At 45.2% G+C, this 12,671-nt stretch overlaps 1 protein-coding gene across 1 annotated transcript in view; it reads left to right on the top strand.

Annotated features, from left to right (window-relative positions):
- The first annotated feature begins 683 nt into the window (after window positions 1-683).
- Window positions 684-12,671, top strand: part of LOC146394761 (uncharacterized) — a 278,255-nt gene continuing 266,267 nt past the window's right edge. The window contains exons 1-2 of the mRNA XM_085006984.1: window positions 684-693; window positions 858-1,021. Coding sequence (XP_084863110.1) covers window positions 684-693; window positions 858-1,021 — 174 coding nt within the window. The remainder of the gene's footprint in view (window positions 694-857; window positions 1,022-12,671) is intronic.

Below are 12,671 nucleotides of genomic sequence, written 5' to 3'. Positions count from 1 at the left end.
CCAATTGGAGCTGTAGCCACCGGGCCTATACCACAGCCACAGCAATGCGGGATCTGAGCCTCATCTGCAACCTACACCACAGCTCATGGCAATGCTGGATCCTTAACCCACTGAGCAAGGCCAGGGATCGAACCCGCAACCTCATGGTTCCTAGTCGGATTCGTTAACCACTGAGCCACGATGGGAACTCCCCCAAATCTTAATTTAAACCACGAATCCTGAGATGCTAAAGCTTCAGTAGATCTTTAGAGCACATCCAGTCCATCTCCGTCACAAGGAGAGGGAGACAGAGAAGTAAACTTGCTCAGGATCAAACCTGGCCCCTTATCTGATCAAATGGAAGCCTGCAAACCTGAGTGGTCTCACCCTGGGAGACATTTTCATGTAATACAATGATGGACCCGATAGTTATTAACGACTAAATGAGTAGCTTTTGATTTTTATGACTGTTTTGCTAGCGATCCATGTTCAAAGACCAGAGGGAGTCCACTGAGATATTGCGATTTATAAGAAATATAGATTTGGTCATTTAGCTGACCAAAACATATATTTTTATATATATTTGTTTTTCCTCCACAGTTCCAGGCTCAAGGCTCCAAAAACGCTTGAAATTTCCTAAGCCTTGAAAGCCACAAAAAAGTCTTTTGCTATGTTAATGGGGTGACTTTAGAAAAGCAATTAGGATGGGGGCTGGTTGCCAGGAGAATCAACTTCCTGTTAAGAGGGTTGAACCCTTCAGTTCCACCCCTGACCTCTGCGGAGGGGAGGGGCGCTGGAGGTCAAGTCTCAACTCTACCCAATGATTCAATCAATCATGCCTACCTAATGAGGGCTCCATAAAAGCCCCAAAGGATGAGGTTCGGAGAACTTCCGGGTCAGTGGACGTGTGGCGATTTGGGCAGTGTTGTGGGTCTGCAGAGCGCACGGAAGCTCCGAGCTCCAACCCCATGCTTTGCCCTGTGCGTCTTCCATTGGATGGTCACCTGTATCCTTTGTCAGAACATTCAAGAAGCTGCTAAACGTAAGTAACCTGTTCCCCTGAGTTCTGTGAGCCAAGCACCCAAGGAGGACGGTCATGGGGGCTTCGGCTCCTGCGAAGCACAGGTTTTAAGCACCTGGATTTAAGGCTGGCGTCCGAAGCGTGTGTGTACGTGTGTGTGTCTTGGGGGATGTGCCGTCTTCTGAGACTGAGCCCTTAACTTGTGGGATCTGATGCTATCTCCAGGTAGGTAGCGTCGGATATGGGTTCAACTGTGGGACACCCAGCTCATGTAAATTTCTCGGCGTGTGCGCGCGCGCGCGGTGGCGGCGAGGGGTCTGTGTGTGTGTGTGTGTGTGTGTGTGTGGTGGTGGGGGTGTGTGTGGTGGGGAGGTGGGGGGGTGTAGGGGGGTGTGGGACCTCCACCCATTTAGCGACCGGAAGTGAAATGTTTTGAGTGCGTAGCGAAGAAGACTCACAGGTGGAAAACAATTTTTCTAATACAGCAGCCTCTAAGTAACCCAACTGTACCACAAATATTTTTAAGCATAAAATTTCAGTAACATTTGGGGGGAATTTCTTTAGCTATAGGAAACACCTGGGAATCTTTCACAAATTGCTGATGCCTGGGTCCCACTTCTACGAGCTACAAATGTGATTGTGAATCATGTTCTCCCTGGGTTAAACTTAGAGATCAGAAGTATGAGTTTGGGAAGGAGGCAAAGTAGGGTTGAAACCACATCTCTCTCGCGTACTAGCTGCTATGACTTTGAGTGCGTTCATCTCTCTGAGCCTCAGCTTCCCTATTTGGGTAAAGAAGGCAATCGACCTCTCTGGAGTTTTGTAAGGATTCAGTGAGATAAGGTCCATAAAGCATATAGTGTGTTGCCTGAACCACGTGAACATTTGATAAATGATAGCTACTATTGTTATTATTATTATCGTGCTCAAGAATAGTAGTTATTATGCTGAATAATGATTTTCCCCCCTCTGTATTGAAAAGATGTCTGCTTTGTATAAGGATTAGTCAAATGGTATAATTTGAAACTGGGAAGCTGTCTTGATGCCCTTGTGTAGGGAGACCTGTGTCAAATGAATGAAAATTGACTACAAAGTGGGATGGAGATGTTTCAACCAGGCCGGCCGTGTAGTTCCATTATAGAAAGCAGTTTTCTGGAGTTCCCTGGTGGCTCAGTGGATTAAGGCTGTGGTTCTGAAACCGACAACCCCTCAGACTTGAACCCAGCCCAAACCCAGATTTGGACTTGAATGCACGTTTTTTGTTGTTGCTGGTTTTTTTTTTTTTTTTTTTTTTTTTTTTTGTCTTTTTAGGGCTGCACACGCAGCATAGGGACGTTCCCAGGCTAGGGGTCGAATTGGAGCTGTAGCTGCTGGCCTACGCCACAGCCACGGCAATGCCAGATCTGAGCAGTGTCTGCAACGTACACCGTAGCTCATGGCAACAGGGGATCCTAAACCCACTGAGCGGGGCCAGGGATCAAACCTGCATTCTCAGGGATACTAGTTGGATTTGTTACTGCCGAGCCACAATGGGAACTCCAACACACAGTTTTTAAATTAGAATCACCCACCTGGTGTCTGAAGCTCAGGTTCTTTGTGTCTCTGCACAGAAGGAATTCCACGAGAGGCAAATGATAGGCAAGAAATAGATTTATTAAGATAGGATGCTGGTGAGGGATACATGCCAGCGGGCAAAGAAGCTCTGCCTGGAGCATTAGGTGGACTGCATTTTTTGTGATCCAAGAAAACTGGGGAGGGGGACGGGAAAGACTGCCTCTTCCTCACTCTTTGAGTAGAGGTCAGGCTTACCTCACAAGCTCCTCCTGTGAATCCCGTCAGAGAGTATTTGACCCTATGGGGTCAAACTAGGACTGACATGGTGCTTATTCAAATCAGCAGAAGGGGTGGTAACATATGCTGAAATATGTTGAAGCATCTAGGGTTTCCTTATAATGAGGATCTCCTACTTAAATTCCTGTCCTTGGCCCTAAGGGTCATCTTCTTTCTAAACTTGAATGCAGGCCTCATTTCATCTTTCATTTAATGACCTTGAGGCATATCTCATGCTTTTATTTATGGTTTTTTTAGAGCTGCACCCGCGGCATATGGAGGTTCCCAGGCTGGGGGTCTAGATCCAAGCCGCATCCACAACCTACGCCCCAGCTCACAGCAACGCTGGATCCTTGACCCACTGAGCAAGTCCAGGGATCGAACCCACAACCTCATGGTTCCTAGTTGGATTTGTTTCCACTGCGCTATGATGGGACCTCCTTATTTATTGTTTTATAGTTAAGCAAGCCTGCTTCTTCCTGATGGCTTTCTTGAGCGATTATTAACTTAAAGTCGTCTCCCGAAGTTCCCTAGGTTTCCTTCTCTAGCTATGGTCCCCTACTGGGACTTTTACAACCACCTGTGTAACTATTCTACTCCATCCCTATCAGTTCTGGTTATTGCTGTGGTGCTGGGTTCGATCCTTGGCCCAGGAACTTTGCTATGCCGTGGGCACGGCCAAAAAAAAAAAAAAAAAAAAAATTAAAAAGAAAGTATAGCTCTGAATTCTGTGGGAAGCCAACTCATAGCCTGTGCTACATTCCACACCCGTCGAAAGTGAGGCAGTGATCGATGTTCAATTGTCTCCAGGCAAGGTTGGGGCAACTGTACAGCCAGATCCAGGCTACAGAGAAGCAGCTGGGCACCACAGGCCCAGGGCCTGCTCCAGGGCTGCTGGTGAGCAAAGAGCAGTTGTACCACTGAGAGATGGGCAGGGTAAGGTCATGCAGAAGGCTTGAGGGGGGCTTGACAAATCCTTCTGTTTTCTCCTTTTTCTCCTGGTGTTTTTTTTTTGGTCTTTGTGCCTTTTCCAGGGCCACTCCTATGGCATATGGAGGTTCCCAGGCTAGGGGTCGAATCGGAGCTGTAGCCGCCGGCCTACACCACAGCAACGCCAGATCCGAGCCGCATGTGCGACCTACATACACCACAGCTCACGGCAATGTTGGATCCCCAACCCACTGGGCAAGGCCAGGGATTGAACCCACAACCTCATGGTTCCTAGTTGGATTCGTTAACCACTGAGCTGGGAGGGGAAGTCCTCTCCCCTGGACCAGGAAAAGGAAGACAGCAATCATAACAACAAAAGAGAAACTTTCTGCATGATAATAAAGCCACCTCTTGGCCAGCAACAACCCAAGTAGTCTACCCTGGGGGAGCCTGTTTTGCCTTTTGGAGCCAGCGGGCATTGAAGTAACCTGCCATCCTTTTGGATAATGGTAGCTTCAGAACTTCAGAGTTCTGTGATTTGCGCTTGGTACAAGGAGTCAGACTTTACATGTGCCATTCAGCTGGAGGAAATAACCTTAAATATGGAAAGACTGGCAACAGCCTTGTCAGCAGAAGCAATACCATACTTGTGTTTGGTAAGGAATGCATTCAGCAAAATATCAAAAAGTTGAGTTCCCATTGTGGCTCAGCAGGTTAAGAACCCGACTAGTGTCCATGGTGATGCGGGTTCAATCCCTGGTCTCGCTCAGTGGGTGAAGGATCCATCCAGTGTTGCTGCAGCTCTGATTCGACCCTTAGCCTGGGAACTTCCATATGTCACTGGTGTGGCCCTAACAAGGCAAAACAAACAGTTGGCATTGGCTAATGGGGGAGCTGCATAGAACGCCGGCAGATACCTTTCTTTAGGGCACACTTCAAAAAACAGATCCCTTCTCTGCATCAAATGTTTCAAAAATAAATTTCAATTAACTTCTGATTGTGTTTTTAAGAGCACAATGGAGCAGAATCGAATTCTGAATGAGAGAGTGTATCATCCTCTTTTAGAGAATAATTTCCATTAAAATGACTTGAAGTTCATTTTGTAAATCATGCTTATTATGATATTAGACCTCTGCTTACAAACATATTGGACTAATATGCCTTCCTAATCTAATGGAACCGATTTTGCTAACAGCATCTCCCATCACTTCCCATAATTATTAGTCAAAATGTAGACATGTCCACACGTTGCTGGCACTAAGTCTCAAACAGGATGCAAATGAGCTTACACATCTTCCATGTGGGTGATCACGTATTTTTCAAAATGCCTTTGTGGAACTGACACAGAAAACTTTGTGGGCCTGTTTTACCAGAGATAAGGCGGAAACCTAATTAAGACCTTAACCACTTCTTTGGGGAGTATTATTGGAAGGCACAAGAAGCTTTTAATTGAGTTTTGCTTCCCTTTTTAAAAATAACCTTTTCGACCTCCATGTTCAAGTGACCATTTCTTCAGAGTCTTTCAAAATAATGCTCGTTTGATCTTAGGGATAAATGACACGTGGCAAATAGTCTTTGTGTGCCAAATAAAATAAAGAAGTTGGGGGAAATTCACAGACTTTAAAAAAGTTTTATTGGAATATAGTTGACTTACAGTGTTACATTAGTGTTAGGTGTACAGCCAAGTGAATCACTTATACATATACATATTAACATTCTTTTTTTCCATACAGGTCATTACAGAATATTGAGTAGATTTCCCTGTGCTGTATGTAGGCCCTTGTTATCTATTTTATATATAATGGTGTGTTTATGTTAATCACATCCTCCTAATTTATCCCTCTCCCCCATGGTTCCCCCTTTGGTGACAGTAAGTTTGATTTTGAAATCTGTGAGTTTGTTTCTATTTTATTTTATTTTATTTTATTTAGGTTTTTGTTTTTAGGGCTGCACCTGCGGCATATGGAAGTTCCCAGGCTAGAGGTCCAGTCAGAGCTGTAACCACTGGCCTACACCACAGCTATAGCAACTCGGGATCTGAGCCACATCTGTGACCTACACCACAGCTCATGGCAATGCCAGATCCTTAACCCACTGAGTGAGGCCAGGGATCAAACCTGCATCCTCATGGATACTAGTCAGATTTGTTTCTTCTGAGTCACATCGGGAACTTGTGTTTCTCTTTTATATTTAAGTTCTTTTGTATTATTTTTTATTAGATTCCACATATAAGTGATATCATATGATAGTTGTCTTTCTGACTTACGTAGTATAATAATCTCTAGGTCCATCCATGTTGCTGCAAATGAAATTATTTGTGTTTTTTTTTTTGTTTTTTTTTTTTGCTTTTTAAGGCTATACCCGCAGCATATGGAAGTCCCCAGGGTAGGGGTTGAAACAGAACTACAGCTGCTGGCCAGAGCCACAGCAATGAAGGATTCAAGCCACATCTGTGACCTACACCGCAGCTCATGGCAACGCCAGATTCTTAACCCACTGAGCGAGGCCAGGGATGGAACCTGCCTCCTCATGGATGCTAGTCGGATTCGTTTCCGCTGTGCCACGATGGGAACTCTTGATTCTTTTTTTATGGCCGAGTAACATCTTTTTTATCCAGGCCTCTGTTGATGGGCATTTAGGTTGCTTCCGTGTCTTTGGTTATTGTAAAGAGTGCGGCAACGAACACTGGGCTGCAGGCATCTTCTTTTTTAAAAAAATATTTTTTGAGTATAGTTGAGTTACAGACTATTTACGTTTTAGTAAACTCTTGTATTTTTGTGTTTGTGGTTTGTGTTAAACACAGCTACACAGCCGTATTGTTGATTTGATTTGTTACCAACACCTATGGGACCTTTAGCCTGTCCGCTGATTTGAACATTTTCAATTAGAAATCACTTAGTGCCCCCCTCCCTCGGCCTCCCTTTCCCTGACTTCAGCTGTAGGATAAATCTCTTCTCTTCTATGGTGCTGATGGAATTTTGCAAGTTTGAGTTAATTTCAGAACGTTCAGTACAATAGCTCACTCCTGTCATTTTCTAGCACCCAGAAGCATACCTCGCGTGGGCATGATCACTCTGCAGCCCACTCGGTAACATGAATAATGATCTTTAAGTGAACCCTATCAAGAGCGTAAGGGCTTTGGATAATTTAAACAAGCAAACTGAAACAAGTGTGCATTTCTGGAAGAAAATGTCCCTCTGATTTTCTGCTCAGTGGGACTCCCCGATCCGTTAATGCAAAAAGCCTCTCAGAGGGCTAGAAACTATTTTTTCACCAAGCCAAGGAGGGTACCTGCCTGCGTGCTTATGCGCTGTGTGCTTGCCTATGTGTGTACACGTGTGTGTCTCCAGAGGTTAGAATGGCAGAGCAGAGCCGCAGTTTCCTTTCAGCCTCATGACTAATAAACACCAGGCAGGAGCACAGGTGATGTTTTTCTACTTTTACCGCCACAGTGGATTTCTGGGATGACTCTTCCTAGCCCCACCAGCTTCTGATTTGGAACTGAAAGGCTTTAGAGTGAAGGCTTGTCTCCTCCAACACTGACACCCAACTCAGTGCCTCTGTGACAAAGGCGGCGGGGGGCGGGGGGACACCCAAGTTTACATTTTTTTCTAGAAGAAGGACTCTCAAACCCCAAAGATTAGCAGGTAGAAGATCTGGGTTAGAGGGGAGGAAGAGAACATTAGTTAGATATTTCTTTTTCTTCTTTTTTGGCCACACCCACGACATAATGGAAAAGCCGGGACCAGGGATTGAACCTGCACCACACCAGCGACCTGAGCTGCTGCAGTGCCAATGCTGGATCCCTAACCTGCTTTGCCACAAGAGAACTCCTAGTTAGATCTTTTCTAATTGCACTTACGCCTCACAGTTTAAAATTTTTCTAACCGGAGACTAGAAAGTGTAGACCGTAGTATTGGGTGACATTCTGGAAAAGGAAAGTTTCAGGGGGCTGTTCTAGGAGCCCTGTTGTATAAATGAGGTGGAGAAATTGCTAGAAACCAGCCCTGTTTGGGGCTGAGAACTATTACCATCTCCTACGTTTACTCTGTTCTTTCTAAGGACCTTAGGAAATGAACCGTGCAATGGCAGTTATCCCATTTTACAGATGACAAAACTGGGGCCCGGAGAGTTTACTCAGTCACTAACGGATAGTTAGTAGTCATATCAGGGCTGCTTTTCTTTTCAGCTTTTCTGCTGGTTACATCTATAATACAAAATAACTTGGATATACCTTGTCTTTTTTTTTTTTTTTTTTTTGCTTTTTAGGGCCACAGCTGCAGTATATGGATATTCCCAAGCTGCAGGTTGAATCAGAGCTGTAGCTGCCGGCCTACACCACAGCCACAGCAACGTGGGATCCGAGCCACATCTGCGACCTACGCCACAGCTCATGGCAATGCTGGATCCCCAACCCACTCAGCGAGGCCAGGGATCAAACCTGTATCCTCATGGATACTAGTCAGATTTGTTTTCACTGTGCCACAATGGGAACTCCACCTCTGTGTTTTTTTTTGTTTTTTTTTTTCTGATTTAATTTATTTTTTATGGCATTCACAGCATATGGAAGTTGTCAGGCCAGTGACTGAATCTGAGCCACAGCTACAACTCACACCACATCTGCAGCAATGTCGGATCCTTTAACCCACTGCAACAGGCTGGGGATTGGACCTGAGCCTCCCTAGCAACCCAAGCCACTGCAGTCAGGTTCTTAACCCACTATGCCACAGCAGGAACTCCTAGTTTTTAAATTTTTGATGGAGGATGAGGAATTTATTTCATCTCCATTTCCTCGTCCCTTCCCCCTTGAGTCTCACTTTTTTTTTTTTTTTTTAATCAGTGTGTGTTAAGCAATGACTGTGATCATGAGGAAGAGGCTTCCCTGCGCTGAGCTTCAGTTTTCTCACCTATACAGTGAGCGTTGGGTCAGATGCTCTTGAAGTTTCCTCTCAGGGTGACCTTTTGTAATTGATTGAGCCAGTGGGCACCTTCTCTGAATCCTTTATGCAGTTTCTCTTTCTGTTTGCTACATAGTTATTGTAGCAGAACTGCTACTGTTTGAATAGGAATCTGGGAAGAGTTAATGCTTAAACTTGGACCTGGTGCTAGCAACCTCAACTTGTGTGAAGAAGAATTTTAAGGTTTCTTTGTCTCACTGACCTGCATCCACCCAGGTGATCAGGAAACTGCTGCTCATGCTGCCTTTTGACTGGACTGCCCCACCAGAGATGTTAAATGATCGTGATAATCCCTGAAGGAAAAATGGAAGCACATTTGTTCCTTCGATCCATACTTGGCTTAACACTGAGTCCCAGAGATCAGGCACATTGTCTCTCTCTTTACTGGTAATAAATGCTCAGATGTCATCTTATCAGGCCATGATCAGGCTCATGTGCCTTTTTTGCCCAGGACTATTTTAGTCATGTCCGCTTTCAACCTTCAGTTTTAAGGAGACGACTCAGATAGATTGCACTGTGCCAGGGCTGAGTTCATGAAGATTTGGCGTCCTTTTCAGAAGTTGGATAGGGCAACATATACTTCTGTTAGCCACCTGTATGCTTGATAGAAAATAAGCTGGAGGAGTTCCCGTCGTGGCACAGCGATTAACGAATCTGACTAGGAACCATGAGGTTGTGGGTTCGATCCCTGGCCTCGCTCAGTGGGTTAAGGATCCGGTGTTGCCGTGAGCTGTGGTGTAGGTCGCAGATGTGGCTCAGATCCCGCGTTGCTGTGGCGGTGGTGTAGGCCGGTGGCTACAGCTCCAATTCGACCCCTAGCCTGGGAACCTCCATATGCCGAGGGAAGCGGTCTTAGAAAAGGCAAAAAGACAGGGGGGAAAAAAAAAAAAAGAAAGAAAGAAAATAAGAAGCTGGAGTTGTTGGTGTGGCAGAACAGGATGGTGGCATCTCTGGAGCACCAGGGTGCAGGTTCGATCCCTGGTGGCACAGAGGGTAGAAGATTCGGTGTTGCTACAGCTGTGGAGTAGGTTGCAACTGCAGTTCAGATCTGATCCCTGGCCCTGGAATTCCTTATGCCACAGGGCAGCCAAAAAAGAAAAGAAAAGAAAATAAGAAGCCATCTGGCTTATAGCCACATTACACATGAGTGTGATGTGGTGGAAAAAGCATGGGTTTAGAGTCAGACTCTCCTGGATTAAAATCCCAGTTTAGCCATTTACAAGGTGTGTGTGACTCTGGGCAAAGCTACTCAACCTTGCAGAGCGATGGTTATCTCATATGTAAAAGGAATATGATGCCAATTTTAGAGGAATGTTATAATTTATGAAGGATTCCTAGCATGCTGGTCAGTAAGTGGGAGCTATTTTATTAAGGAAGATCAAATGTCATCATGAGAGTGTTTCTATTTATACATGTGTTTCAAACGCTGCATGTGGTAAGAAGCCCAGGGCTTGTTTTAGTCCTATCTCTTTCTGCTTCATTGCCTGGTATAGTATTTGGGATATAGTCAGGGTTCAAGAATTATTAGTTAAGAATTTCCCATCATGGCTCAGTGGAAATGAATCTGACTAGCATCCGTGAGGACGCAAGTTTGATCCCTGGCCTCGCTCAGTGGGTTAAGGATCCAGCGTTGGCTGTGAGCTGTGGGGTAGGTCGCAGACGTGGCTCGGATCCCACGTTGCTGTGGTTGTGGTGTAGGCCAGCGGCTACAGCTCTGATCCAACCCCTAGTCTAGGAACCTCCACATGCCACAGGTGCAGCCCTGAAAAGACAAAAAAAAAAAAAAAAAAAAAAAGAATTATTAGTTAAAATGAATGACTAAATGTATGAATGAGTCATAGTAATATGAAATAGATGACAGCAAGCTGATCAACTCCACGGGCTTGTGACTTAATCATTAGGTAAGTTGACAAAGCCAAGATTCCTGCCCACATCTTCAGATTCCAAGGCTAGTGCTTGTTCGCAGAATCTACCTTACGAGTCTGTAACTCCCCCCCCCCCCCCCCCGCATTTAGAAGCTTTTGTGTTTCTAAAGATTTGGCAATACCTTCTTTGCTCTATAAGCTTCCTTTTTCTACCTTGGGTAGGTAAGACAACCTCATTATTTGTTCGTTCATTTATTCAACAGTTCCCAGTATAAGAGCAGAGATACTGAAGAAAGTCTTAGGTCAAAGGGGCTCTGTGGGGACACAGCCTCTGCCCACGGCCTTTACTCTGTATCTGCTAGGGGTCCATAGATACTTCCAGAAGAGTCCACTCTATTACCTACAACACCGAGGCATCTGCCCTCTATTCTTTGGCAAGCTCACTCTCACCAAAGAAGAAAAATAACATACATTCTCACCTTCCAATTTGCTGGCCAAGATCCACCTTCTTTATTTATTTATTTATTTATTTTATTTTATTTTATTTTATCTATTTATTTATTTTTGGCTTTTTTTTAGGGTCACATCCACAGCATATGGAGGTTCCCAGGCTAGGGGTCAAATTGGAACTGCAGCTGCTGGCCTGCGCCACAGCCACCGCGACACCAGATCTGAGCCGCATCTGCAACCTATACCATGGCTCACAGCAATGCTGGATCCTTAACCCACTGAGCGAGGCCAGGGGTTGAACCTGCGTCTCCGCTGAGCCACGACAGGGACTCCCAAGATCCACATTCTTGATCCACAAAGCCCACCCTTCCTGGTAAGAGTAAAAAGAAGAATTTCTTTCAGAGTACACAGGGAGAAGGCCCATTCTGGATTTCACATTGGCTCATTTCTACTAGTTATTTTCTGTTCCTCCTTTGCATCAAAAAGGTGGGTTTCACCTACTGATCCCACCTGTGTTCTTTTTTTTTTTTTTTTTTTTTTTTTTGTCTTTTAGCCTTTATCTAGGGTTGCTTCCCACGGCATATGGAGGTTCCCATAGGGGTCCAATCGGAGCTATAGCTGCTGGCCTACGCCAGAGCCACAGCAACACGGGATCCGAGCCGCGTCTGCAACCTACACCACAGCTCACGGCAACGCCAGATCCTTAACCCACTGAGCAAGGGCAGGGACCGAACCCGCAACCTCATGGTTCCTAGTCAGATTCATTAACCACTGCGCCACGACAGGAACTCCCCACCTGTGTTCTGATCGCTGCTTAGCACCGACGTCTTCTGGAGTAAGGACCTTACACTACTTTCCATAGCCATTTGGTGGGTCAGCCACAAGGCCTGGGTTAGAACCCAGGAATCCTCAGGCCTGAGCCTGTACTCGCTTTGATGCTAGGAGTGCTGACAGCTGGGAGGAATAAGACTCGTTTGAGGACTTTTGGTACTGGGCTTGCAGACCCTGGAGATGAAAAAAAACCAATCCATTAGATGAACTAGATTTATTAAGATACAAAGTCATAGTCAAGGTTCTCTGTTGAATTTAGAAATGCTTTATTTGGTTTCAGTATCTCCTAAAACCCAATGCTTTTTTAAAGGCTTAACTTGCAGGCTGTTCTTTCATTCCGAGCTTTTTGTAACCAGTAGGGTAAATTACTGTTCAAAGAGATACTTTTTTCCACTTCGTTTTCATATTTTAAATACTTAGAGACTTAAGAGTTCTCAGAAATATAAAGACCCCCTGTCTCCCCCCACCACACACACACCCCCACTCCATATCCACATCTCTTATATTTTGGAGCCCCTGCTTTATCCCGGGAGGGGGGGTGAATTTTGTCTATACAAGCTTTGGGCAGATTTATTATTAGGTCAGAATTTATGAGGCTATAAAAGGACAAATGACACTTCTTAATCTTAATTGAAGGCTAAGAAAGTACCTTGAGGAGTTCCCACTGTGGCCCAATGAAATCGGTAGTGTTTCTGCAGCACCAGGTCAGAGGTTTGATCCCCAGCCCAGTGCAGTGGGTTAAAAGGATCCGGTGTTGCCACAGCTGCAGCATAGGTTGCAACTGCAGTTCAGATCTGATCCCTGGCC

The sequence above is a fragment of the Sus scrofa genome, chromosome X (assembly GCF_054392235.1).
Source record: "Sus scrofa isolate SSC_HxYL_T2T_F1_AM1 chromosome X, Sscrofa_HxYL_maternal_Yorkshire_Landrace_v2.0, whole genome shotgun sequence".
Taxonomy (NCBI): domain Eukaryota; kingdom Metazoa; phylum Chordata; class Mammalia; order Artiodactyla; family Suidae; genus Sus; species Sus scrofa.
The sequence above is the reverse complement of the archived record's forward strand: the minus strand, read 5'-3'. Positions and strand labels throughout refer to the sequence as shown.